Below are 27,047 nucleotides of genomic sequence, written 5' to 3' on the forward strand. Positions count from 1 at the left end.
ATTTTTTGTGTGCTTATGATAATAACTCTTTATGTTATCTCATTAAATCCTTAATACAGCTTAGAATGATTATGATCCCATTTTACTGACGATGAAGCTAAGACTCAGAGAAATTGAGTAGCATGACCAGGTTTTCCAGAACAGAAAATTAAAGGCCCAGGCTTAGTGTTCCATTAAATATTCTCATAGCTGGGGATATTTACATCTTTCAGGTCTCTGTTTAAATGTAGCAAATAATAAGAAGCTCAACAAATTTTTTATGTTTAAGGATTGACTCGCGGTCCCAAACTCTTAACTTGTGTTCCTAGGCAAAATTAAGAAGACTTAATTTTTAAATCTCCTGATACCAAAGAATATGCCGTGCAAAGGTTGTGCATGCCATGTGCTAAATAATATGTGCCTCGCTGGTCCGTACTCTTTTTAAAATAGAGTTTAATGTACATATAGTAAAATAAATATTAAGCATGTATGTGTTTTCACAGGTCTATATACTAGGTAATCACCACCCAGATCAAGATACAGAACATTTTCAGGCCCCGAGGAAACTTTCTGTGCTGTCTTCAGGCTGATACCCTATTTCTCAGAGGCAGGTTTTCTTTTTTCTTTTTAAATTATTTATTGTTTATTTGGCTGCACTGGGTCTTTGCTGTGGCACATGGGGTCTTTGATCTTTGTTGTGACATGGGAGATATAGCTTCCTGATCAGAGATAGAACCTTGTTGCCCTGCGTTGAAAGCATGGAGTCTTGGCCACCGGACCACCAAGCGAGTCCCAGGAGTAGGTTTTCTGAATTCTATCACATAAACTAGTTTGCTGATTTTTCAGGTTCAGGTACATGTAATCTATAGTTGGTACTCTTGACTTTTTCTTTTTTTGCTCATCATAATATTTTGAAGATTTACCTGTGTTCTGCATGTCAGTAGTTTCTTATTTTTTTGGTTGTCACAGTCCTTTATATGAACACACCACTGTTTATTTATTCACCCACTAAAGGGTGTTTAGGTTGTTACCAGTGTTTGGCTATTAGGAGTAAAGCTGGTGAAAATATTCTTATACAAGTTTTTATAGACATATGTTACTTGATATGTTATTTAGGGGAAGACATACTTAGGAGTGAAATTGATGCATCATGAGGTATGTCTGTTTCGCTTCCTTTTGTAAGAAGTCCATGTTCAAGTATTTTGTCAATTTTAAAAGCTTTCTTATTGATCTATGAAGTTCTTTATATAATATGGATATAATCTTTTATCAGGTATGTCAGATATATGTATTACAAATATACTCTCCCAGTTTGTAATTTGCCTATCCAGTTTCCTGCTAATGTGTTCTGAGGATAGAAGTTCTCAGTTTTAATTAAGTCACATTCAAGAATTTTGTCTTTTAAAGTCAGTGCCTTTTCTGTTATGTGTAAGAAATCTTTGCCTACTTGAAACCTGTGAAGTTCCTCTCCTACGTTTTCTTCTAGAGCTTTATTTTCTAGCTTTCATGTTTAGATCTATGATCCACCTTGAATTAGTTTTGGAGCTTGATGTGAGGTAGGGTTTATTGCTTTTCCCATATGAATATGAAGTTGTTAAAGTGCCTTTTAATGAGGAAAACTATCAGTTCCCTGCTGAATTGCAATGACACTTTTGTCATAAACCAAGTGACTATAAATATAGGGTATTTCTGATCTCTGTTTTGTTATATTGGTCTATCCTTGAACTGATGCCCCACTGTCTTAATTGTTTTTGTTGTTATTTAGTTGCTAAGTCATGTCCGACTCTTTGTGACCCCATGGACTGTAGCCCACCAGGCTCCTCCATCCATGGAATTTTCCAGACATGAATACTGGAGTGGATTGCCATTTCCTCCTCCAGTGGATCTCACTGGCCCAGAGATTGAACTCACATCTCCTCCTTGGCAGCTGGATTCTTTACCACTTCTCTCCCCAAGAAGCCTGCTGGGTCTTAATTACTGCAGCTTTATAATAAATCTTGAACTCTGATAGCATAAGTTCGGTGATTTTATTTATCTTTAAGATAGTCTTGGTATTTTATTTTAGGTTCTTTGTATTTCCAGATAAATTTAAGATTTAGCCTGTCAGGAGCCACCAGATACTCATGCTGGGCTTTTGACTGCATTTATGTCAAATCTATACATCAAGTTGGGGAAAACTGACATCAATATTCAGTCTTTTGAGTCATAAACATGATTTTGCTCTCCACTTATTTAGGTCATTTTAAATTTCTTCCTATAGTACAAGCTTGCAATATTTTGCAGTTTTCAACATTAGCTTTATGAAACTTTTCTTAAACTTGTTCCTAGATGTTTGATTTTTTCATTCTAATAAAAGTGGTATTTTTAAACATTTCATTTTCTGATCATTTTTTGATAATACATAGAAATACAGTTGTTTTTTATACGTTGGGCTTCACTTATGGCTCAACTGGTAAAGAACCTGCCTGCAATGCGGGAGACCTGGACTCGATCCCTGGGTTGGGAAGATCCCCAGGAGAACGGAATAGCTACCCACTCCAGTATTCTGACCTGGAGAATTCCATGGACTGTACAGTCCATGGGGTCGCAAAGACTTGGACACATCTGAGTGGCTTTCATTTTCATTTCTATTCCTTAAGCTTATATCTAAAAAGCTTGTTGGTAAACTTACTATTGATTTTAATAGTTGATATATTTTCAGATTTTTTTTTACAGTCATGTAAAATGTGAGTGAAAATCATTGTACTTTTTTGCCAATAGAGTATTTTTTATTTATTTCTAGTCTTATAGCACCATGTAGGGCCTCCAGCACAATGATAATAAAAGCTGTGGCGCTCATCTTGTTGGGAGAAAGCTTTGCCTGTTGCACCACTGAAAATGATGTTAAAAAAAATAAATTTCTTTTAAATTTATCTGGCTGCACTGGGTCTTAGTCACAGCACACAAGATCTTCATTGGTGCATGTGGCATCTAGTTCTCTGACCAGGGATTGAACCTGGGCCCCCTGCACTATGAACAGAGTCTTATCCAGGGGACCACCAGGTAAGTCCTTACCTATAGGGTTTTATTACTAGATAATTTTTCAAAAACCCTATTTCCTTCCATTTCTACTTTGTTGAGGATTCTTCCTTCTGAAATTGTGAATGCATGTTTAGTTTTATCAAATGTGCTTTCTCTATCTATTGACATGACTGCACTTTCTCCCTATTTTAAAAAATTCTGTTAATGTTGTGAATTACACTGATGGAATTTTAAAATGTTAAACTGTCCTTTTATTCCTGGAATAAACCCCTCTTGGCTGTGATGCGTCACATTTTTTTTTTTTTAATATCCCTGGAATCCTGTTTACTGATATTTTGTCAGGATTTTTACATCTACATTCAAAAGAGAAATTGGCCTGTAAATTTTCTTTTTTGTAATGTCTTTTTTAGGTTTGGTATGAATGTTTTATTGAACTTAAAAAACTGAGATCAGAAGTCTTCTCTCTTTTTCTATTCTTTGAGTATTTGTAAATTCAGTATTATTTTTTCCTTAAATATTTTGAAGAATTCACCATTAAAGCCATATGGGTCTGCTGTTTTTTGTGGGAAAATTTGGAAGTAATTTGTGTCAGCACATCAAATTTTAGTCATTCTCTATAGGTAATGTCCTTGTTCAATAGAAATATTATTATAGCTTGAGATGAGTTTAAAGTTTATATAAAATAATAAATTATAGGAATGTCTTTGTACTGGGCTTACCTGGTGGCTCAGATGGTAAAGAATCTGCCTACAATGTAGGAGATCCAAGTTTGATCCCTGGGTCAGGAAGATCCCCCTGGAGAAAGAAAGCAGTACTCATTATAGTATTCTTGCCTGGAGAATTCCATGGATAGAGGAGCCTGGCAGGCTACAGTCCATGGGGTCATAAAGAGACTAACAAACACAAAAATCATGTCTTTGTACTAAGAAAATAAAAAAAAACCTGCCGGGGTCCAGCCCCAGCAGGATCCAGGGGTACCCTCAGGATGAATGGCGTCAGTGAGAGAGAGAGAGAGAGAGAGAGAGAGAAAGAAAGAAAGAGAGAGACCAGACTGGGGGTGTGCAGCAGGGTCTGGCAATGCTTTATTTTTTACCATAGCTTTTATACCCTAAGTTAGTACATTTCTGAGGGGAAGATAGTTTAACATTACATCAGCTTGTCCTTCACAAAACCAGGGTGTTTTCTGCATACTTCTTTGTTTATGAGGGTCTTGTACATTATCTTCTGGCCTTGGGACCTATTGACATTTTATGCAAGTCAGGTGAATGTAAACCTATTTTTCGTTTCTGTGGTGATCTTAACAGAAAAGTCACAGTCTCATAGGGCAACAGTACAGCATGTCACAACATAGTAGAAGTATAACCTTGTTAACACAAAAGTTAGTTCTTCTGCAGAAGTTGTCAGTTGAATTTATCTAAGAGGTTTACCCCACACAGACTCTGTGGCTTCAGTGAGGCAGCCTCTGCCTAGCACTCCTGGCTGACAATTAACAACCATCTCATTGTTACCACACTAGGGCTAAGCTCTTATTTTTCTAGATCTTTAACTATATTAACAATGGTTTCCGTAACACAACCTTAGCACATTAAGAGCAAAAACACAGCAAGCAAATGTTAACCCAATAGCCACTTTTAGAATAATTTTTCTGGGGTTTTCTAATAGGGCTTCCTCACCCCCTGAAGAGCTCTATGTCTATTAGGGCCTTTATATGATCAGGTTCTTTATGCTATTTTATGATTAGGGTATTATGAGTGGTCATGCGTATTAGTACCAAGGGCATAAACGCATTTGCTAAACAAACTAGAATGCCAGCAAAGGAGTTTAAATTGAAACACTCCTTTCATCCTGGATAATCTCATAAGGTACCACCACCTGGGAGACATACTGATTAAAGTTCTAAGTTAATTCTTATTTGGAAAGAGATCGGGGAAGGCCTTCTGCCTGTGTCACAGAAATTAGGGAGTAGTCTATTAAAGCAAGCATCAGAAAGACAGATATCATCTTTAAGGTGAGTGCCGGGGGCAGCTTTTTGGAATCCCTGAAAATCTGATCCGCCTTGCCTGTCAGGTTTTCTCCCTCATGACCTTGTCATGGGTGGGATCTTGTGTGCCGGCTCCTGGCAAAAAAATAGTAACCTTCAAATTATTGGTTTTTGCTTCATATATTTTGAAGCTCTGTTATTAAGACCATAAATATAATAGGATAATTAGGATGTAAAAATTAGGATTTTTATGTCTTGTTCATAAATTGACCCCTTTATCATTATGAAATGGTACTCTATCTCTGGTAACATCCTTTGCTCTGAAATCTAACTTGTCTGATGGTAATATAACCACTCTAGTTTTTACTGATTAGTGTTAGTGTGGTATACTTTTTGCCACCCATTTATCTTTTGCCTATTTGTTTATATTCTGAATGTGTTTCTGATAGGCAACCTATAGTGGGGTCTTGCTTTTTAACTAATCTAATGTTATCTGCCTTTTAACTGTGTTTGGACCACTCAGATTATGTTTAATATGATTGTTGCTATGGTTGGATTTGAATCTGTGTGCATGCGTGCTAAGTCACTTCAGTCGTGTCTGACTGTGCGACCCTGTGGTCTGTAGCCCCCAAGCTCCTCTGTCCATGGGATTCTCCAGGCAAGACTGCTGGAGTGGGTTGCCATACTCCCCTCCAGGGGACCTTCCCGACCAGGGACTGAACCTGTGTCTCTTGCACCTTCCTGCACTGGCAGGCGGGTTCTTTACTGCTAGTGCCACCTGGGAAGCCCTGGATTTGAGGCTACCATCTTGCTATTTGTTTTCTATTTGTCTTGTCTCGCTTTTGTTCTTTTTCTGCCTTCTTTTGGATTAACTGATTTTTAAATTCCATGTTGAGGGGGCTTACTTATTACAATTCTGTTGTATTTATAGTATACATGTTTAACCTGTCCCAATCTATCTTCAAGTGATAATACTTTACATATAAGAACCCAACAAGTGTATACTTCCATTTTCTCTCTTCTTGCCTCTGTGCTATTGTTGACATACATTTTACTTTCATATATTTTATAAACCCTAAAATATATTATTATCTTTGCTGTAGACAGTCAATTTCCTTTCTAAAAAAAGTATGAGTCTCTTAAATCATGTAGAAAACTAAAAACCGAAATCACAAACCATTGTTACAATAGTAATGCATGACTGCCTGTGTGCTAAGTTGTTCAGTCCTGTCTGACTCTTTGAGACCCTATGGACTATAGCCTACAAGGCTCCTCTGTCCATAGGATTCTCCAGGCAGGAATACTGGAGTGGGTTGCCATGCCTTCCTCCAGGGGATCTTAACTCAGGAATCAAACCCACATCTCTTAAGTCTCTTTCATTGGCAGGTAAGTTCTTTACCACTAGCTCCACAAGGGAATTTCCACTCCCTCATTTTTTAAAAGCCCTTTTATTGGAGTAGAGTTGATTTACAGTGTTGGGTTGGTCTCAGGTATACAGCAGAGTGAACCAGTTATACACACTTTCTTACTTTTGTTTTTAAATTCTTTTCCATGCAGGCCTACAGAGTATAGAGTTCCCTGTGCTACCCACCAGGTTCCTGTTAGGTATCCCTTCTACATATGGTGTGTATATGTCAGTCCCCATCTCCCAGTTTATCCCTCCATCCCCTTATCTCCTGGTAACCATAGTTTATTTTCTACATCCATGTCTCCTGTTTTATAAATAAGTTCATTTGCATTCTTTTTTTTTTTTAAGATTCCACATATAAGTGATATCACATGACACTTGTCTTTCTATATCTGACTAACCTGCAGTACGAACTCCAAGTTTAGTATGTTTGGAAGCCAAAATTTTTTTTCTCATTTAACTTTTCCCATTGTTTCTTATTTATTCTTTTAATTTTTGGCTCTACTGGATCTTGCTGATCTTCATTGCATTGTGCGGTCTTCTCTCTAGTTTCAACATTCAGCCTTAACAGCCCTGAAGCATGTGGGATCTTAGTTCCTTGACCAAGGATGGAACCTATGCCCCCTGCATTGGATGGTGGATTCTTAACCACTGGATGACCAGGGAAGTCCCTCCTATTGTTTCCTTAAGCATACTGGAATTCCCTCTATTATCTTTATTCCTCTCTTATGAATGAAAAACTGAAGCTCTCGAGTAGTAACATTTTCTCAGTCACACAAATTATTTATGCTAACATCAGGTGTGAACTCAGGTCTTCAACTGCCAAAATTTTTATTTTTTCTTATTTGAAATGGGGAAAAAACATGCAAAATGTTTATAAGAATGACAGGTCAGATGAGTACGGCATAAATATTAACTTGCATCCATTAATAAATAATGTTATGTACATAGGTATCATTATCATTTTTATTATTCATTGAGGTCACATCTATTAAACATGGGAAAGTTCTATTGTATGACTTTTATCCTGCAGGTGCATCAGGTAGAATGGTGATAGTGTGCTATCTATTACTTGACATGTTCTTTTTTTTTAATCGTCTGACTTGGGTTTTCCTACATTTCTTCCTTGGGAGATAATTCCATAGCTTAGTCTCAGAGTATTCTCATTTGTAATATTATCTAATTTATCTTTCTTCAGTTGTGTTACATCTTTGCCATTTTGCCTGTCAAACGTTTATAGACAGCTGTCACTCCCAATGATATAAATCATTCTGGGGTCAATCTTCCCAAGACTTGCTCTGATGCTTTTAGTTATTGGGTGGCTTTTCCTCATCTCTCAGAAATTTCTCTGATTGCAGTTGACTCTTGAACAATGGGAGGGGGTGAGGTTTGGAGTGCCAACCCTCCCCACAGTGGAACCCCTCCAACTTTACAGTCAAGTAACCCTCATGCCCCTTTACCCCCACCCTGATATCTGCTGTTCCACATCTGTGGATTCAGCTATTCCAGGATCTGTGTTACTATAGCATATATATTTAGTGAAAAATATGTGCATGCAGTTCAGTTTTGTGCTGTTTGAGGATCAACTGAATAGTTTCCATCTGACATATAGATTCTTTATGCCACATAATGAAATACCAACTCCATTTTAATACTGAAGAATATAATAGTCTATGTGAGTGATCATGTCATCTTATCCCAAAGCCTTCAGGAGCCATCTACACCTTCCAAGTAAATCCCAAACCTCTGTGCTAAGCAGTCAGACCAGTCATCTCAGAAGTAGCCTCCCACTCCTTGTCCTGCTATTACATTCTCTTCCTATCTCAGATATGAGTTAACATGGAGAAGTCACCCAGTGCGAAGCCCCCGATCTCAGCAGCTAGAGGAAGCAGCACTTAGCAGCTGAGGCCCAGCACAGCCGAAAAGAAAAAGTTTGTTCAAGAATGTTCACAGCAACATTATTCCGAATAGCTCCAAAGGGAAACAGTTCATGTCTCCCTCAACAGTGGAATGGATAAATGAAGTGTGCAATAGTCACACAAAGGGATAACATGCAACAGGGAAAACAAACAAATCGCTACTGCAGAAATCACAGAAGAATCTCACAATGTGTAGTGACAGAGCCACACACCGAAGCATACATACTGTATGCTTCTAAAAGTTCAAATACAGGTAAAACTAATTGGTGGTATTTGTTGGAATAATGCTGGGAGGGGGAATGAGGTGCATTTCTGTGGTAATGGTGGAGTTCCATTTCTTGACCTGAATGGGGTTTACATGGGTGTGCTTGCTTTGTGATAATTCATTGTCAGCAGAGGAAAGAGTATGGAAACAGTTCTGCAGGAGGAGATTCAATAAGTGTAGAAAGAAGGAGGAGAAGTTGACTGTAATGAAAAAAAGTCGACTCCCTCCACAGTCCTCCTGCCCTCCATTTCCTAGGAGGGGAGTCTAGGAAAAACCAAACACGAGACAAACAAATTCCAGCTCGCAATCAAACCCTCAAACAGACCCAGAGACTCAAAAAGTCCATCACTCAGGACAAACGCTTATTTCCAGATTTGTCCAGGGTGATTACCAAAGCGACATGTCTCTTCGCTGCTCAGGGTAAGAAGGAAAGGAAAAAAACAACAAAAAACAAAAAACAAAGTTAAAAAACATTGTTAATTCCCAGTTTCTCTCTGCCTGGAGCTCTGATTCAACCGGGCCACCTGGGACCAGGCACACCTAGGGGGCTGGGCCGCGGCACTATTCTGACTCCCTAGCAACGGAGCGAGCCTTTGTCGCGTCCTAGCAACACGCTCCTCCCTTCCTCTCGGCGGGCCCGCCCTCCCGCGGTCCCCTTACCCCAGCTCCGCACTCTGGCTGACCCTCTCAGTGGGCCTCCTAGACGTCCCCAGAGCTTGGATTTGCGCTTTTTAATTCAAGTGCCGAACAGCTCTCTGAGTTCCTGTGGTGGGCACCTTTCAGGGAGAGCCAGAGTTGGGGGTGGGGGGTAGGGGACGGCAAGAAAAAAAACGTTTAAGAAAGAAAGAAAAAATCAAGATTTGGTAATTCTTAAGGTACATCCAAATTCCCCAGGTTAGGGGGGCTGGAGAGTGGGACAACCACGTTGGTGTAAACTCCATCTAAAGAAGAAAAGACGCAGCATCCAGCCGACAGGGGACCGGAGATGCTGGACACCATCCTCCCTTCGCTGCAGGACGTCGGCAGGCATCTGCTGCCCACGCTGCCCTCGCTGACCCAGGAGGGTAAGCGACAGGGGCCGGGGGCTGGGGACGAACCTTTACCTGACTGGGGCAAAGCTAAGGGCTTTCCCTATCCCCCGTCTCGGGAGGGCCTTGAAGGGCCCGTGCTGCCTTGTCAAGCAGCTGGTAATCACAGCCGACTCACGTGGACGTCCGAAGACTCTTTCCATTTCTTTAGCTGCGCTGGGTCTTAGTTGCCCCTTGCTAACTCACTTGCTCGGTGTGGGAGGGACTTTCTTGACCAGGGATGGAACCCAGACCGCCTGCACTTGGGAGCACTGGGTCTTAAGACACTTTTGTTTATTGACTTCTTTAATGAGCGAAAGGGGCCAGCTGAGGGCGTTTTTATTAAATGAGATTATGTACACGCAGGGACTAGCGCGGAGTAAGTCTCAATAAATGCTGGCTACAAACAACCATAGCACACGGCTCCTTCTCAGAATGCCCGCAAAGGCAAGGCTACTTTTGCTGCCCATGGTATCTCCGGGTTGTGTTAAGAAAGTGAGATCAAGCGACTGCCCTGGTGGTCCAGTGGTTAAGACTCTGGGCTTCTTCAGCGAGGGGAGTGGGTGAATGGATTCCATCCCTGGCTGGGGAAGTGAGGTACCGCCTGCTGCCTGTGGCAGCCAAGAAAGTTAAAAAAAAAACAAAAAAAGATTAAAAAAGAGAAGTGGGTGTTTGGAAGAAAACTTGACATCTTCTGTAGAAAAGTTGCCAGGCTTGGTTAGAAAGTTTCTTAGAAGAGTAACTCCAAAGTGACACTGAGGTTTTTTTTTTTATTTAAATTTTTTATTTTTGGTGGCACTGGGTCTTCATTGCTTTGCCCGGGCTTTCTCTAGCTGTGGCGAGCAGGGGTTACTCTTTGTTGCGGTTCTCGGGCTTCTCATGGCGCTTCTTCTCCCGTTGCAGAGCACAGGCTCTAGGCGAACCGACTTCAGTGGTTGCAGCCCGAGGGCTCGGTAGTTGTGATAACCCATGCCAGGCATTTCGCCTGGGAAATCCCAAGGACAGAGGAGCCTGGTGGGGTACAGTCCGTGGGGTCACAAAAGAGTTGGACACGACTGAGCAACTCAGCAACAATAATAGTACTTAGAGGGAACCGTCATCATTTTACAGATGTGAATTGGTTGAAACTATTGAAGACTACCCAGTGAGCAATCCGTGGAGGTGGGAAGGCTGTAGGTCTTCAGACACGCAGCACCGTGTGGCCTTTCCCCTGCACTGTGCTCTGGGAATATGTTTCCTTGTCTAAATCACTCTGTAATAATCTGCTCTGTTTGTATACCAGTATTTTAGTTTTATAAATTTAGGAGACTTATCTTTTCCTTTCGATATTAGTATCTATTTCAAGTATATATTATTCTGTAATATACATAATGGGCACTTGGTCTTTTTTTTAAAATAATGATTATATATAAGATAAAGTGTTCCTACCTGGAATAACATTTGGCATTGTGTTTAAAAATATGGTTTTGAATGCACAAGATGTTTAGAATCTGAAGTTAAATGAAGGTTGAATTGAATATGGAAGGTACATCCAGGGATGATTTCTTGTGGTTCTTGGTATTTCAGTGTTTGGTCAGAATTAATAATAACCTCAGCGTTCCTAAAAATATAAAAGTAGCATATTCTTTAATTTGCTTTTTAGACTGGATTAGAAGTATTTTTCTTTTGAGATTTAGTGATTCTTTTCCTGACACTTTGGAGTATGGAAAAAAAAATCAAAGTTAGAAATCACAGTCTGCAAGATTTCCAGGTCTGTTCCATTTGAATTACAGGGGCTTAAAGCTTCCTGAAGGAAATGATGTACATGTTTTCCTTTTCCTTCAGTGAAAAACATCAAATTTCAGCTTAGAATAATAAACTCTGCTTTTATAAGACTTTGCCCATTAGATTTTTAAGAAATTATTGTTTTATTTATTTATTTCTGACTGTGCCAGGTCTGCATCACTCGTGGGCTCTTCTCTAGTTGCAGCGAGTGGGGGCCGCTTCCTACGGGCAGCACGGGAGCTTCTCACTGTGGTGGCTTCTCTTGTTTCTGAGCACAGGCTCTAGGGTGTGCAGACGCCAGTGAAGGGAAGTGAAGTGAAGTGAAAGTTGCTCAGTCGTGTCCTACTCTTTGCGACCCCATGGACTATATAGTCCATGGAATTCTCCAGGCCAGAATACTGGAGTAGATAGCCTTTCCCTTGTCCAGGGGATCTTCCCAACCCAGGGATCGAACCCAGGTCTCCCTCATTGCAGGCGGATTCTTTACCAGCTGAGCCACAAGCGAAGCCCACAGACTGCAGTAGTTGCAATATATGGGCTCAGTAGTTGCAGCTCCCTAGCTCTAGAGCATTGGCTCAGTAGTTGTAGTCCATGGGCTTAGCTGTCCCATGGCATGTGGGATCTTCCCAGATCAGGGATCGAAACCGGGTCTCCTGCATTGGCAAACAGATTCTTATCCTCTGTGCCACTAGGGAGGCCCCCTACCCCCACCCCATTCAATTTTATAGGGTAAAATGACACAGTTGGACTTGAATGTATCTTTCAAATGAGGAAAGAGGATCTTCACATTTCTAATTAAGCTCAGTCAGGTCTTTTCAGTAGGGTCTGGTTGCCAGCTATACAATTTCTCCTGGCCCTAATGAAATCATTTCACTTTGGTATAGATTGTTTTCCTGAAATGTGAGCTGCATATCATGAGTCTAGGGGAAAGGCTTAACAGTTTTGACTTTGAAAAGTCTTCATGTAGGTCTGGTTACTGAGATTCTATATCATTAGTGAATTAAATATTTTTAGTCATGATGAAAATTTGAATTCAGGAAACAGTTGAGACTGTTAATTCTTAGCAGCCAGCAGCAGACAGAATTCTTTTGTCTGTAGGAGTGAGGAGGAGTGGGAAATACGGTAGAATGGGAAAAGGTAGAAGGAATACTTGAGTATATTTAACTAATTGTACATCCATGATTCAGAGTGAAGGGCAGAATTGGCATTCAGCTCGCTGTAGCATGCGGCCCTAGTTTTCTTGGTGAGTGAGTTTCCATCACCCAACTTGTTCCTCGAGGCTTATGAGAATCACTTCCATCCGTGCAGGCATGCTCTATCGTGTCCGACTCGGTACTGTAGTACGCCGGGCTCCTCTGTCTATAGGATTTTTCAGCAAGAATACTGGAGTGGGTTACCATTTCCTCCTTCAGGGGAGCTTCCCGACCCAGGGTTTGAAAGGCTGTTGCTGAGCCGTGAAAGACGCTGGGATTCTTGGCCTCTGGAGGAGAGGAGTCCAATCTGGGGCCAGTGACGAGGCTTGACCGCTCAGAGCTTTCGTGTAATAAAGTTTTATTAAGGTATACAAGAGATAGAGAAAGCTTCTGACATAGACATCAGAAGGGGCAGAAAGAGTGCCCTCCCCGCCCCCCGCTAGTCTTTAGCTGGGTGTTATATAGCTACCAGCAGGCTGCTAGTTAGAGAAAGGAATGTCTGAAAACTGGCACCAGGCCCCTCACCCACAACATGCATTTTGAGATAACATTGGCTCAAGGTGAGTCATCCCAGTCAATAAAATGATTGACATGAATCTTGAAGAAAGGCAGGTTTCCAAATAAATGTACAGTTTCATTAACATAGATCAGGAGAACAATGTATGAGTAAAACATACTGGTTTGTTGAGCCCTTATTAATTCTGAGTCTTAAGCAGAACTGACTTGGATTAAGACAGAGTCTAGAGTAAGTACATAGTTCATTAACACAGCTTGAGAAAAATATTTCCATAAGAAAAACACATTGGTTAGCTCCAGGTTTGAGAAAAGTTAAGTTCAGGTGAAACTAGGTGTCATCAGGGCAACACAGAATTTTAAGAGAAACCTCCTTTTTGTATAGGGGAGGGAAAAAACTCTGACACTTGTTTACTCCTGCTGCTTAAGAGAGAGGTAAAAACCATCTGACACTTGCAGCCTGTTTCCTCTTGCAGCCTTCCTGCCTGTCACCCTCTCAGGATCAAACTGGTGTCTCCTGTGTCTCCTGCATTGCAGGTGGATTCTTTACCTGCTGAGCATCAGGGAAGCCCTTAAGAGTCACTGCTACTTCTCGTTGCCTATCCTGTTCATGCTCTGGCATATTAATAAAAATATTTATAACCCTGATATACAGGATTAAATGAGTGCAATTTTCCGCTTTAGGTAGTTGTTTAAACCATTAGGGAAAACAATTACAAGAGTAAATCAAGCAGTTTCTAAAATAGGGAAAGAATGGGTTTTTGTGCCCAACTGCATCTATGCCATGAAGTGACAAGCTGGTATTTGCCACTGTTCTTGATCCTTTCTTTTGAGAATTAAAACACAGCACTCTTTTGATTTGCAGAGAGAGTTCACTAGTGGAAAATATCTGTAATAAACTCATGACTAAGTTTGGAATGGAAATGTCAACACAGACATGGTTTTCTATATTTATGAGTATTAGTCTTATCCAGAGTATTCCTTCATATCATACATTAACACTTTAGTAATTGACAACTACTTACTTTTCTACCATGGCTTTTCTGAATCATAGCTCAGAATAAGAAAATAAGCATAGAAGGCCTCCCTCTGATCAAAGTAGAGAGTGTGAAGTCTATTTCCCAATTCAAAGTAAAGCCTGTTGGGCCCTTACCCAAAAGTCTGTTTTTAAAAGTCATTGTTTTAGACATACCGTTAGTATATTTGTTGAAATCAGGAGCACAGCTGGTCAGAAGCAGTGAATTAAGACTGGGTGGGGAGCCTGCAGACTGTTCGAAGCAGAGAGGAGTGACAGCCAGAGTCCAGTGGTGACTACGGAGAGTGAAAAGCAGTCAAGAATGAAGCAAAAATAGAAGTGCAGAGACAGTAATGTACAGACAATGGTCTTTCATGCCTTAGTGGCCCCTGGCCTCCTTCCTGTATTATGGAATGGTGTGAGAATGAAGGTTCATGTTAATCAAATGGCACGGTGTAGACTCTTAGAAGCTCATTGAATGGGTCATTAAGAAAAGCCTAGATTAGGGACTTCCCTGGTGGTCCAGTGGCTAAGACTCCATGTTCACACTGCAGGGGGCCCTCGTTCGATCCCTGGTCGGGAACTAGATCCCACATACTGCAACTAAGAGTTCACAAGCCACAACTAAAAAAAGATCGTGCGTGCCACAGCTAAAGGTTCCACACTCCTCGATGAAGATTCAAGATCCCTTGTGCTGCAACTGAGATTCAGCACACCCACATAAATACATATATATATATATATATATAAAGAAAAGGCTAGATAACACTAGGTTAACTCAGATGGTTAAGAATCTGCCTGTAATGCAGGAGACCTGGGTTTGATCCCTGGGTAAGGAAGATCCCCTGGAGAAGGGAATGGCTACCCACTCCAGTATTCTTGTCTGGAGAATTCCAGAGACAGAGAGGTCTAGCAGGCTACAGTCCATGGGATCACACAACTAACAACTATATTTATAGAATAAAGGGCAAGGTGTGACATTTCCCTTTATTCTAGAAAGATTTTCTCCCCCTTCCCTCCTCCTTTTCTTTCTCTTTCGCCTCCTCTTTCACATTTTTGGAATTTAAAGGGAGTAAACTTTGCTTATTAGGAAAACTAACTTTGGGGAGTGAGTTTATTTTCTGTTGATTTTAATTAATTAGTAATTATTATTTATTAATTAAATAATACAAATTATTTATTCTGTATTTCATATCACATTTTTGTTTACCAGCACAAAGATACTATCACAGGTGTGCTTTCATGAATTATTCATACATTATATTTTATTCACCTTGGATTTCAGAAGTTTCTACTATTTGGGGAAATGTGTCAGAATTTGTGGAACGGCAGCTATCCTTACACAAGGTAAGATTTATACTTTAATTTTAATATAGGACATCAAAGAATGTTTCCTCTTTAGTCTCCAGTAGTTTTGCTGGGAGCAAGATAGCAGATTTTAGAGCCATCCAGTGTAACCTGCAGTCTTGGGATTTTATGATGCTCACACTTGGGACTTGTGGTTGGTAGATTTAGCAGACATGGATTTCACCCTTAGCTAACACATGTGAAAGTTCTGCTGTTCCAGTGATAGGAATTGTATTGCTGATCAGTCCAGGTGTGTCTAGAGGAAGCAGATGAGTTCTGTTCATCTGTGACCTGGTGGTTCTGGTGTGGCTATAGAAGGATATGATGCTTCTTGTCTTGCCTCCTTGCAGGGATTTTAATTGAAATGTAAGAAGGCAGTCAGGGGCTGAACTCTACTTGCCAAAAATGAGAACCTTTGTCCAGGGCTGGGCTATTTCTTCCCATCAAGTCTTGAGTTTGGATGCCATAGAGCTGAACAGAGATGTTGGGAGTTTGAAGGGTGCTGGGATATTGTGAAACATTTATATCCTACTCAGAGGTCCCGATATGACAGCCTTTGATCTGAATTCATCCTTGAAATCTATTTTGTTTGATCTGATAATTTGAATTAGTCATCAGAACTTAAAATTGGGAGAGCTTGTACAAATTTTTTATTTTTTTTTCTTGAAAAATCAGCCGATTAACAAAATCAGTTTTTGTTCAGTACATGTGACACTTGGCTGAAGCTGACAAGGGTCTCTCCCCTTTAGATGGGGCATGCACTCCTTAGCCATCACATTCTTTGGCTCAGTACCTTCACTCCCTTGCATCCTTTCTTGGCTTCTGTAGCATTTGACTTTGTAACCTTTGACGTATGTTTCCAGGAAGACAGAGACCTAGAGTGAGAGCCAAAATCTTTTGCTTCTGTGCATCAACCAAGATCACCACACTGCAGCACGTATCTTGGATGTTTTGGGTTGTCTGATTTTAAGTGAGGGACATTAAACCTACCATAAAGAATGAGGGGGACTTCCCTGGTGGTCCAGTGGTTAATCCTCCATGCTCCCAATGCCAGGGGCTTGGGTTTGATTCCTGTTTAGGGTTCTAGATCCCACATGTGATAACTAAAAGATCACATATGCTGCAGCAAAGATCAAGACCCTGTGTGCCACAACTAAAGATCTGGTGCAGACAAGTAAATAAATAGATAAACATTTTTTAACAAAGAGAAAGAAAATGAGGAAGCAGAAATTCTCTCCCCCTGATGGCAAGGGATTAAAATTGAAAATGTCACACAATTTCAGTCAGTTCAGTTCAGTCGCTCAGTCGTGTCTGACTCTTTGAGACACCATGGGCTGCAGCACGCCAGGCTTCCCTGTGCATCACCACCTCCCAGAGCCTGCTCAGACTCATGCCCATTGAGTTGGTGATGTGGCCAAAGTACTGGAGTTTCAGCTTCAGCATCAGTCTTCCAATGAACACCCAGGACTGATCTCCTTTAGGATGGACTGGTTGGATCTCCTTGCAGTCCGAGGGACTCTCAAGGGTCTTTTCCAACATCACAGTTCAAAAGCATCAATTCTTCAGCACTCAGCTTTTTTTATATTCCAACTCTCATATCCATACATGATTACTGGAAAAACTATAGCTTTAACTAGATGGACGTTTGTTGTCTCTGCTTTTTAATATGCTGTCTAGGTTGGTCATAGCTTTTCTTCCAAGGAGCAAGTGTCTTTTAATTTCATGGCTGCAGTTACCATCTGCAGTGATGTTGAAGCCCCCAAAATAAAGTCTGTCACTGTAACCCCATCTATTTGCCATGAAGTCATGGGACCAGATGCCATGATCTTAAGTCTTCTGAATGTTGAGTTTTAAGCCAACTTTTTCACTCTCTTCTTTCACTTTCATCAAGAGGCAGCTTTTTCACTCTCTTCTTTCACTTTCATCAAGAGGCTCTTTAGTTCTTCTTCGCTTTTTGCCATGAAGATGGTATCATCTGTGTATCTGAGGTTATTGATATTTCTCCCAGTAATCTTGATTCCAGCTTGTGCTTCATCCAGCCCAGCATTTCGCATGATGTACTCTGCATATAAGTTAAATAAACAGGATGACAGTATACAGCCTTGATGTACTCCTTTCCCGATTTGGAACCAATCTATTGTTTCATGTCTGGTTCTAACTATTGCTTCTTGACCTGCATATAGATTTCTCAGGAGGCAGGTAAGGTGGTCTGGTATTTCCATCTCTTTTTAGGACAAGAGTAATCTTAGATAAAGATTAAAAGCAGCTATGGCATCCATACATTTTAAAAACATATATATTTGTTTATTTGACTATGCCAGGTCTTAGTAGTGACATGTGGGATACAGCCCCTCCACTGGGACCACAGGGTCTCACCCACTGGACCACCAGGGAAATCCCCATACATGTCTTCTTAGTCCTCACAGCCTCTGAATGATATGGAGATGACGGGTCAGAAAAACACTATGGATTGAGATATTATATTTTATACGTCTTTGAAAACTTACAGTCATGAAGTACTAATCTGTAATGGGTCATAAAGAGCATTGAATTTTAAGGCACACGCTTAATTGCTTAATGTGCTTTGGGATAACAGTGCTAAGGATTATTTTTCTTTACATTTCAGTGAATTCTCTTTGTTGCTTTTTTTTTTTTCCCTTTGTCTTTTCAGGGAGTTCAGATTCCAGGACTTGGAACTTTCACTTTCATGAGACAAAAGCTTGAGGTGGGAAACAAGAAGTTTTTCCTAATTCAGAGGCCCGTGTTTATCATGGCAGAGAAGTTAGTACAGATCCATGGACTCAAACAAAACAGAATATATACTCCTGGTAAATAGATTTTATTTTAAAGACTTTCCCAGAATGTGACTAGCCTGGGGATGAAAATGAAAGGGCAATGCTTGGCCAGTTGTTGCTTTACTGGTTTCTGCTTTGAGAAGCTCTCTCTTCATGTGGTACCTTTGTCAGAAGGAGGGTCTGAAGTAGGGAATAATATACAAGCTTCTTGCAGGTCATTTTCAACCTCAGTAGCTCAAAGCTGGATGTGACATCAAGGCAAATTTATATAAAAGCCACAGCATTGAGTCATACAGATTTTTATTCATATTTCAGATCTAAGAAATTAAAAGTGGTTATAAAGAAGAGAAAGTTAATTAGGGTCACTGGTTGGAAGAATCACAGTTAATATCAACTGGGAAAAGATCAACGGTGTTTCTATTGCATATCATCTAAATCATTGAAATTTAAAAGTTGATAGAAGGTTAATAATTCTGTAAAGACTTAATACCTTATACACCTCTCACATCCTAAAATCTTCCTTCTTTCCTTTGCTTCCTTATTCCCTCCCTCCCTCCTTCTTTTCCCTCCTTCCTTCTTCCCTTCCATGAATATTAACTGAGGGCCAAGGACATGGCAGGCCTTGTCCCAGGTGCTAGAGACATGAGGGGAGACATGACACCTTCCCCAGGATACTTGGATTCCAGTTTCAGAGTGTGGCTTTGTGTGATACCTGCTCTGGTTACTTGGGATGGGGCGGGGTTCCCTCCTAATTTTTGGTTGTGTTCCTTTTGACCTTTCTTATCATGCCCTCCTGCATCAGGCTTATATCTGGGTTAAGAGAGTTCGTCTACCCCCAATACTGACAAGGTGAAAAGGCTGGAACTTGCCTTTATGTTAACATCTCTGAAAGTTAATTTGCAGAGTAACTTTCTACTGAAAAATGATGTATCGGAAAAACAAATACCAACAAGCTATACTTAGAATTTTATGCCTGTATTCTATATGGTAAATTTGATGAATTTTTCAACCATTGAAAAATTTATTTATTTATTTTTGACTGCACTGGGTCTTCATTGCTTTGTGTGGGCTTTCTCTTTCAACAAAAGAAAATGAAAAGCTTGTCTGGAGCACTGTTTAGAAAGCTAATTGTTCTTATTCTGAGCAAAAATATTCTACTTTTAGGGAAAATTTAATTGAGCATTATCTATGAATAGAGTACAACTACAGGTTTCACAGGTACAGTTCTAAGTATTAAGTGAGAATCAAGTGATTATTTGTGAGTGTGTATGATATGTCTTTGTTATAATCTCTAATTCTTTCCTCTCACCCCAACTGTCTTTTCTCGTCTAGGTGATATCCCAATAGTTCCACTTAATTTTGTCATGATATCCTTGGAGGGTCCATTTAGCAGAGATATAGTGGAAGGATGTGTGAAGGAGACGCTGCTTTTTTTATCACGATCCATTTCCATCAAACAAAATGTGGAATTTACATTCAAAGGAATCGGGGTCCTCGTGATCAAAGACAGTAAAGTCAAGATGAGATTCTATAAGGACTTCCTTTGTACAATGGATGGAAGCGGGGCTTTGGCAAAAGCCCTAGCAAATGTAAATTAATGTTTTCCTTCTCCTAACCCCTTTCTGAATCTGTAAATGTGTGATCTTTAAGACTGACAAGGGCTTCCCTGGTGGCTCAGTGGTAAAGAATCTGCCCGCCAAAGCAGGAGAGGCGGGTTCAATCCCTGGGTCGGGAAGATCCCCTGGAGGCGGAGATGGCAACCCACTCCAGTATTCTTACCTGGAAAATCCCATGGACAGAGGGACCTGGTGGGCTACAATCCAGGGGGTCGTAAAGAGTCAGACAGGACTTAGCGACTAAAGCAACAACAGTAACGAGGTTGACATATTTTAAATGGCCGTTCTCCAAGTCAAAGAAGGGCTTGTTTATGGATGTTTATCTTTGACAAAAATGTTAGAAGGGTTAAGGAGCTGAGTTTTGTGTCAGTGCCAGCTGAAAAATTATAAACAGTAGTAGAAACTCGTAATTATGATCCTTTTATAAGATAGTACCTTATAGTTTAAAAAGTTTTTTTCTACATATATTATTTCACTTGAGTCCCAAGACATTATAAAACCAGAATTATTATCCTGATTTTACCAGTGAGAAAAATGGGGTTCAGAGAGGTTGTGTGGGAACCTGAAGTCTGGGAGTTCAGCAGTGGAACTGAAATTTAAGCCAAGACTTCCTAATTACTCTTTTTGTGCTGATTACACTATTTTATTTTAATGAAAGTCTACAGAAAAATCTAATTCAAGTCATAGAAGTGTATACTCGGCTTTTAATTTGCATCGTTTAGAAGACGTTTCATAGTTGGCCCCTCACCATTAACTGTTATAGCTAGTGTGACCTTTGTGCTCAGTTGGACACTGCAGACTTTCAGGAGGCAGTGAAACAGTCATTCAGCAGGGCTAGCTGAAACTTGTTTTTAAACCTTTTATTTTGTATTGGGGTATATCTGATTGACAATGTTGTGATAGTTTCAGGGGAACAGCAAAGGGACTCAGCCACACATACACATGTATCCATTCTCCTCCAAACTCCCCTCCCATCCAGGCTGCCGCAGAGCATTGAGCAGAGTTCTAGGTGCTATATATACAAGTAGGTCCTTGATGAGAACTAATTGAATCTGAATGTACTAACTTGGTATGGATGAATTGGATTATCATGAATGTGATATCATCTTGTGACCCATAAGAACAAAAGCCTGACTTTCTTTTTTTTTCTTTTTTTTTTTTTATTAGTTGGAGGCCAATCACTTCACAACATTTCAGTGGGTTTTGTCATACATTTATATGAATCAGCCATGGATTTACACGTATTCCCCATCCCGATCCCCGCTCCCACCTCCCTCTCCACCTGATTCCCCTGGGTCCTCCCAGTGCACCAGGCTGGAGCACTTGTCTCATGCATCCCACCTGGGCTGGTGATCTGTTTCACCATAGATAGCTGACATGCTGTTCTTTTGAAATGTCCCACCTTCACCTTCTCCCACAGAGTTCAAAAGTCTGTTCTGTACTTCTGTGTCTCTTTTTCTGTTTTGCATATAGGGTTATTGTTACCATCTTTCTAAATTCCATATATATGTGTTAGTATGCTGTAATGTTCTTTATCTTTCTGGCTTACTTCACTCTGTATAATGGGCTCCAGTTTCATCCATCTCATTAGGACTGGTTCAAATGAATTCTTTTTAACGCCTAGTAATATTCCATGGTGTATATGTACCACAGCTTCCTTATCCATTCATCTGCTGATGGGCATCTAGGTTGCTTCCATGTCCTAACTATTACAAACAGTGCTGCGATGAACATTGGGGTGCACGTGTCTCTTTCAGATCTGGTTTCCTCAGTGTGTATGCCCAGAAGTGGGATTGCTGGGTCATATGGCAGTTCTATTTCCAGTTTTTTAAGAAATCTCCACACTGTTTTCCATAGCGGCTGTACTAGTTTGCATTCCCACCAACAGTGTAAGAGGGTTCCCTTTTCTCCACACCCTCTCCAGCATTTATTGCTTGTAGACTTTTGGATAGCAGCCATCCTGACTGGCGTGTAATGGTACCTCATTGTGGTTTTGATTTGCATTTCTCTAATAATGAGTGATGTTGAGCATCTTTTCATGTGTTTGTTAGCCATCTGTATGTCTTCTTTGGAGAAATGTCTGTTTAGTTCTTTGGCCCATTTTTTGATTGGGTCATTTATTTTTCTGGAATTGAGCTTCAGGAGTTGCTTGTATATTTTTGAGATTAATCCTTTGTCTGTTTCTTCATTTGCTATTATTTTCTCCCAATCTGAGGCCTGTCTTTTCACCTTACTTATAGTTTCCTTTGTAGTGCAAAAGCTTTTAAGTTTCATTAGGTCCCATTTGTTTAGTTTTGCTTTTATTTCCAATATTCTGGGAGGTGGGTCATAGAGGATCTTGCTGTGATTTATGTCGGAGAGTGTTTTGCCTATGTTCTCTAGGAGTTTTATAGTTTCTGGTCTTACATTTAGATCTTTAATCCATTTTGAGTTTATTTTTGTGTATGGTGTTAGAAAGTGTTCTAGTTTCATTCTTTTACAAGTGGTTGACCAGTTTTCCCAGCACCACTTGTTAAAGAGGTTGTCTTTTTTCCATTGTATATTCTTGCCTCCTTTGTCAAAGATAAGGTGTCCATAGGTTCGTGGATTTATCTCTGGGCTTTCTATTCTGTTCCATTGATCTATATTTCTGTCTTTGTGCCAGTACCATACTGTCTTGATGACTGTGGCTTTGTAGTAGAGTCTGAAGTCAGGCAGGTTGATTCCTCCAGTTCCATTCTTCTTTCTCAAGATTACTTTGGCTATTCGAGGTTTTTTGTATTTCCATACAAATTGTGAAATTCTTTGGTCTAGTTCTGTGAAAAATACCGTTGGTAGCTTGATAGGGATTGCATTGAATCTATGGACTGCTTTGGGTAGAATAGCCATTTTGACAATATTGATTCTTCCAATCCATGAACACGGTATGTTTCTCCATCTGTTTGTGTCCTCTTTGATTTCTTTCATCAGTGTTTTATAGTTTTCTATGTATAGGTCTTTTGTTTCTTTAGGTAGATATACTCCTAAGTATTTTATTCTTTTTGTTGCAATGGTGAATGGTATTGTTTCCTTAATTTCTCTTTCTGTTTTTTCAATGTTAGTATATAGGAATGCAAGGGGTCTCTGTGTGTTAATTTTATATCCTGCAACTTTACTATATTCATTGATTAGCTCTAGTAATTTTCTGGTAGAGTCTTTAGGGTTTTCTATGTAGAGGATCATGTCATCTGCAAACAGTGAGAGTTTCACTTCTTCTTTTCCTATCTGGATTCCTTTTGCTTCTTTTTCTGCTCTGATTGCTGTGGCCAGAACTTCCAACACTATGTTGAATAGTAGTGGTGAGAGTGGGCACCCTTGTCTTGTTCCTGATTTCAGGGGAAATGCTTTCAATTTTTCACCATTGAGGGTGATGCTTGCTGTGGGTTTGTCATATATAGCTTTTATTATGTTGAGGTATGTTCCTTCTATTCCTGCTTTTTGGAGAGTTTTAATCATAAATGAGTGTTGAATTTTGTCAAAGGCTTTCTCTGCATCTATTGAGATAATCATATGGTTTTTATCTTTCAATTTGTTAATGTGGTGTATTACATTGATTGATTTGCGGATATTAAAGAATCCTTGCATTCCTGGGATAAAGCCCACTTGGTCATGGTGCTGACTTTCTTTTTTAAATGAAAAAGCTATGAAAGGAAATGTTGTAAATACGGTTTAATTCTCCCTTCTAATTTCTCCTTTTGTGGTGCTCTGGGTTGGGGGTTTAGGAGATGGAGTCATGCATACTTAGGCCCATGGTGTTTTCTCCACATCCTGGCTTCATACAGGATGGCTCAGAGGGATGCCAACCCTGTGTGTGCAGAGTGGAGACGCACACACATGAGTATCACCCTTTCGTTTTCATTAAAACACAGGCAGGATTTGCAAAATCAGAAACAAGGCCAAAGTACTGTTCTCTCACCCTCAGGGATGCTGCAGAACTTTGCAAGCTTCGATACATGTTTAAAAGACAGGATAATGCTTTAACTGGCCCGCTGTACTCTAAGATGTACCTTTTAAGGAAAGTTTTCCATAAGAACTGCTCTTGATGGATATCCTATAAAAAAAGCTCTGTAGGCCAAAGCACATAGGTATGTTAAAGGACCTGAGAAGTCTGGCTGGAAAGAAGTGGCTTTAACTGCCTGAAAGTATTTAATCATGGAACTTTAGGTCGAGTCATTATTCATTAATGCCTGTAAAACACATTTCGGGAAACTGCTGTAAAGTTGTGAGAGTGACTGATTTTCCCCTAAATGATCCATAACATAAACCTGAGTGCTGTCTTGTAGAAGAGTTCTCTTAGGAGGTTGTGTGATAGTTTCAGTGATGCTGCTTTAGCTCAAAATATTTTTAAAACTTCGATCTTTAGAATCTCCTTCAAAGCCTTTTGTCAACCAGATCATTAATCCAAAAAGAATAATTTTATATGTTATTCTATACTAGTATAATTTAATAATGTGATTATTATACATAATATACAATTATTAAATATTTTATAAATTACATTACAGATACAATTTATAGATTATAATAAATATATATTATATATAATAATTGTAATGGTCACTATTTGTGGAGTGCTTTTATGTGCTCACCACTTATATATAGTACCTCCTAAAAGTCCTGTGAATTTGATCCCACATATCTAGGGTCTAAAGCTTTACAGCTGCTGTTGTTCATTCCCTCAATCATGTCTGACTCTTTGCGACCCCACGGACTGCAGCACGCCAGGCTTCCCTGTCCTTCACTATCTTCCGGAGCTTGCTCAAACTCATGCCCCTTGAGTCGGTGATGCCATCCAACCATCTCATCCTCTGTCACTCCTTTCTCCCTCAGTCTTTACCCAGCATCAGAGCTTTTCCAGTGAGTAAGCTCTTTGCATCAGCTGGCTAAAGTATTGGAGGTTCAGCATCAGTCCTTCCAAAGAATATTCAGGGTTGGTTTCCTTTAGGATTGACTGGTTTGATCTTCTTGCTGTTAGCAGTGTGGGGATTTAAACATGAGGATGGCTGACTCCAAAGTCCTTCTCTCAACTACCCAGTTTTAGAGTTATTTGGGTCAAGAGTGGAACTAGCCAGCTTGCTCATATTCCTGAGAGTTTCAAGAAGTTGGCTATCCTCTTAAAGATGAGGATACCGTCAACCCTGAGGGAAGTTTCCAAGGAGGAAATGGTTTGAGAAAAAAGGCAGCATCAATGAAATTGGAATGGGACCAAGCAAGGTGACTTCTTTGATAAATGAGGTCATTCCTCATTGGATGTTAAGCTCTAGACTTTAAGCCCTAAGCAGAAATTACAGTGGAGAGTATCATGGTCGCCTGAGGCCTTCAAGCAGCCTGTGGCTCTGATTGCCTGTGTCCTGGACCACAGCCCAGTATCACCTGTCTTTCTCTCTGTCCCCAGAGGCCTGACACGGTGGATTCGGTGTTGTCCAGCAGAGAGAACGTGGGGAAGCGACCCAACAGCGTGCTTGCATTTCCAAGGTCAGTGCTTTCCTCCATAGGTTCCTCCGGGCATGGCCATCCTTGCCGACCTGTTGATGGAATTGGACAGTGTTTCGCACCTGAGTTTTCTAGTTCATGCTCCATCTAGTGCAGCTCTCTCTTGCTCTCTCTCTCTCAGTGTTCCAGCAAATGAGTTTATTGTGTGCACTTTCTGCAGTTAAGTTAAAAAACAGCAGACACTTAGAATACTCTTTAAAAAAAAAAAAAAAAAACTACTCTTGGTTACCTGGGAATTCTCTTACTGTCTCCCACCAACCTTAGTCCTTGCATGTATCAGTAAAATTTTTCTCATCCACTAGGCTTTCTTCTACCTTTCAACCCTTCCTCTGACCTAGTCCCTTCCTCATCAGGCACTCTAGACTAACAGCTGCCTAAGATTTGATTTTTACCATGGAAGGGGCTAGAAAGACAAGGTACAGCTTCACCCCAACAGCATAGTGAGCATCTCCAATGGCTGCAAATGCTGCTGATTATAATAATGATAATGAAAACAATGATAATAATACAATAATAATAGCAATCATCTATGGAGCACTTAGGAGAAGGCAATGGCACCCCACTCCAGTACTCTTGCCTGGGAAACCCCATGGATGGAGGAGCCTGGTGGGCTGCTGTTTGTGGGGTCGCACAGAGTCAGACACAATTGAAGTGACTTAGCAGCAGCAGCAGCAGCATGGAGCACTTAGGAGATCCAACCAGTCCATCCTAAAGGAGATCTGTCCTGGGTGTTCATTGGAAGGACTGATGCTGAAGCTGAAACTCCAGTACTTTGGCCACCTCACGCGAAGAGTTGACTCATTGGAAAAGACCCTGATGCTGGGAGGGATTGGGGGCAGGAGGAGAAGGGGACAACAGAGAATGAGATGGCTGGATGGCATCACTGACTCGATGGACATGAGTTTGAGTAAACTCCGGGAGTTGGTGATGGACAGGGAGGCCTGGCGTGTTGCGATTCATGGGGTTGCAAAGAGTCGGACACAACTGAGCGACTGAACTGAACTGATGGAGCACTTACTAGTTGCCAGATATTGTTAAGCACTTTCTTAATAGTCTTGCATTTAATCTTTACTACAACCATTTGAGATATGTATTATAATTTTATAAAGGAGCAAAATTAATTGTAATTTTAATTCTACTTTTAATTAAAAATTTTTTTGAAGTATAGTTCATTTGCAATGTTATGTTAGTTTTAGGTGTTCAGCATGTAGTTTTAATTCTTTTTTTTTTTTTAACAAGTAAAGTATCACTTCAGTTAGTTCAATTGCTCAGTCATGTCCAACTCTTTGAGACCCCATGGACTGTAGCACGCCAGGCCTCCCTGTCCATCACCAACTCTCAGAGTTCACTCAAACTCATGTCCATTGAGCCAGTGATGGCATCCAACCATCTCATCCTCTGTCATCCCCTTCTCCTCCTGCCTTCAATCTTTCTCAGCATCAGAGTTTTTTCAAATGAGTCATTTCTTTGCATCAGGTGGCCAAAGTATTGGAGCTTCAGCTTTAGCATCAGTCCTTCCAATCAATATTCAGGACTGATTTCCTTTAGGATGAACTGGTTGGATCTCCTTGCAGTCCAAGGGACTCTCAAGAGTCTTCTCCAACACCATAGTTCAAAAGCATCAATTCTTCATCTCTCAGCTTTCTTTATGGT

At 40.4% G+C, this 27,047-nt stretch overlaps 1 protein-coding gene across 2 annotated transcripts in view; it reads left to right on the plus strand.

The window, feature by feature from the left end:
* The first annotated feature begins 9,558 nt into the window (after window positions 1-9,558).
* Window positions 9,559-27,047, plus strand: part of CCDC81 (coiled-coil domain containing 81) — a 38,568-nt gene continuing 21,079 nt past the window's right edge. The window contains exons 1-5 of one of the 2 annotated variants that reach the window (XM_061158528.1): window positions 9,559-9,637; window positions 15,411-15,472; window positions 18,144-18,300; window positions 19,600-19,856; window positions 25,297-25,376. In XM_061158528.1, coding sequence (XP_061014511.1) covers window positions 9,559-9,637; window positions 15,411-15,472; window positions 18,144-18,300; window positions 19,600-19,856; window positions 25,297-25,376 — 635 coding nt within the window. Of the gene's footprint in view, window positions 9,638-15,410; window positions 15,473-18,143; window positions 18,301-19,599; window positions 19,857-25,294; window positions 25,377-27,047 lie in introns of both variants that reach the window. The other variant, XM_061158529.1, reaches the window with a different exon arrangement.

This window comes from Dama dama, chromosome 2, assembly GCF_033118175.1.
Source record: "Dama dama isolate Ldn47 chromosome 2, ASM3311817v1, whole genome shotgun sequence".
Classification (NCBI taxonomy): Eukaryota; Metazoa; Chordata; class Mammalia; order Artiodactyla; family Cervidae; genus Dama; species Dama dama.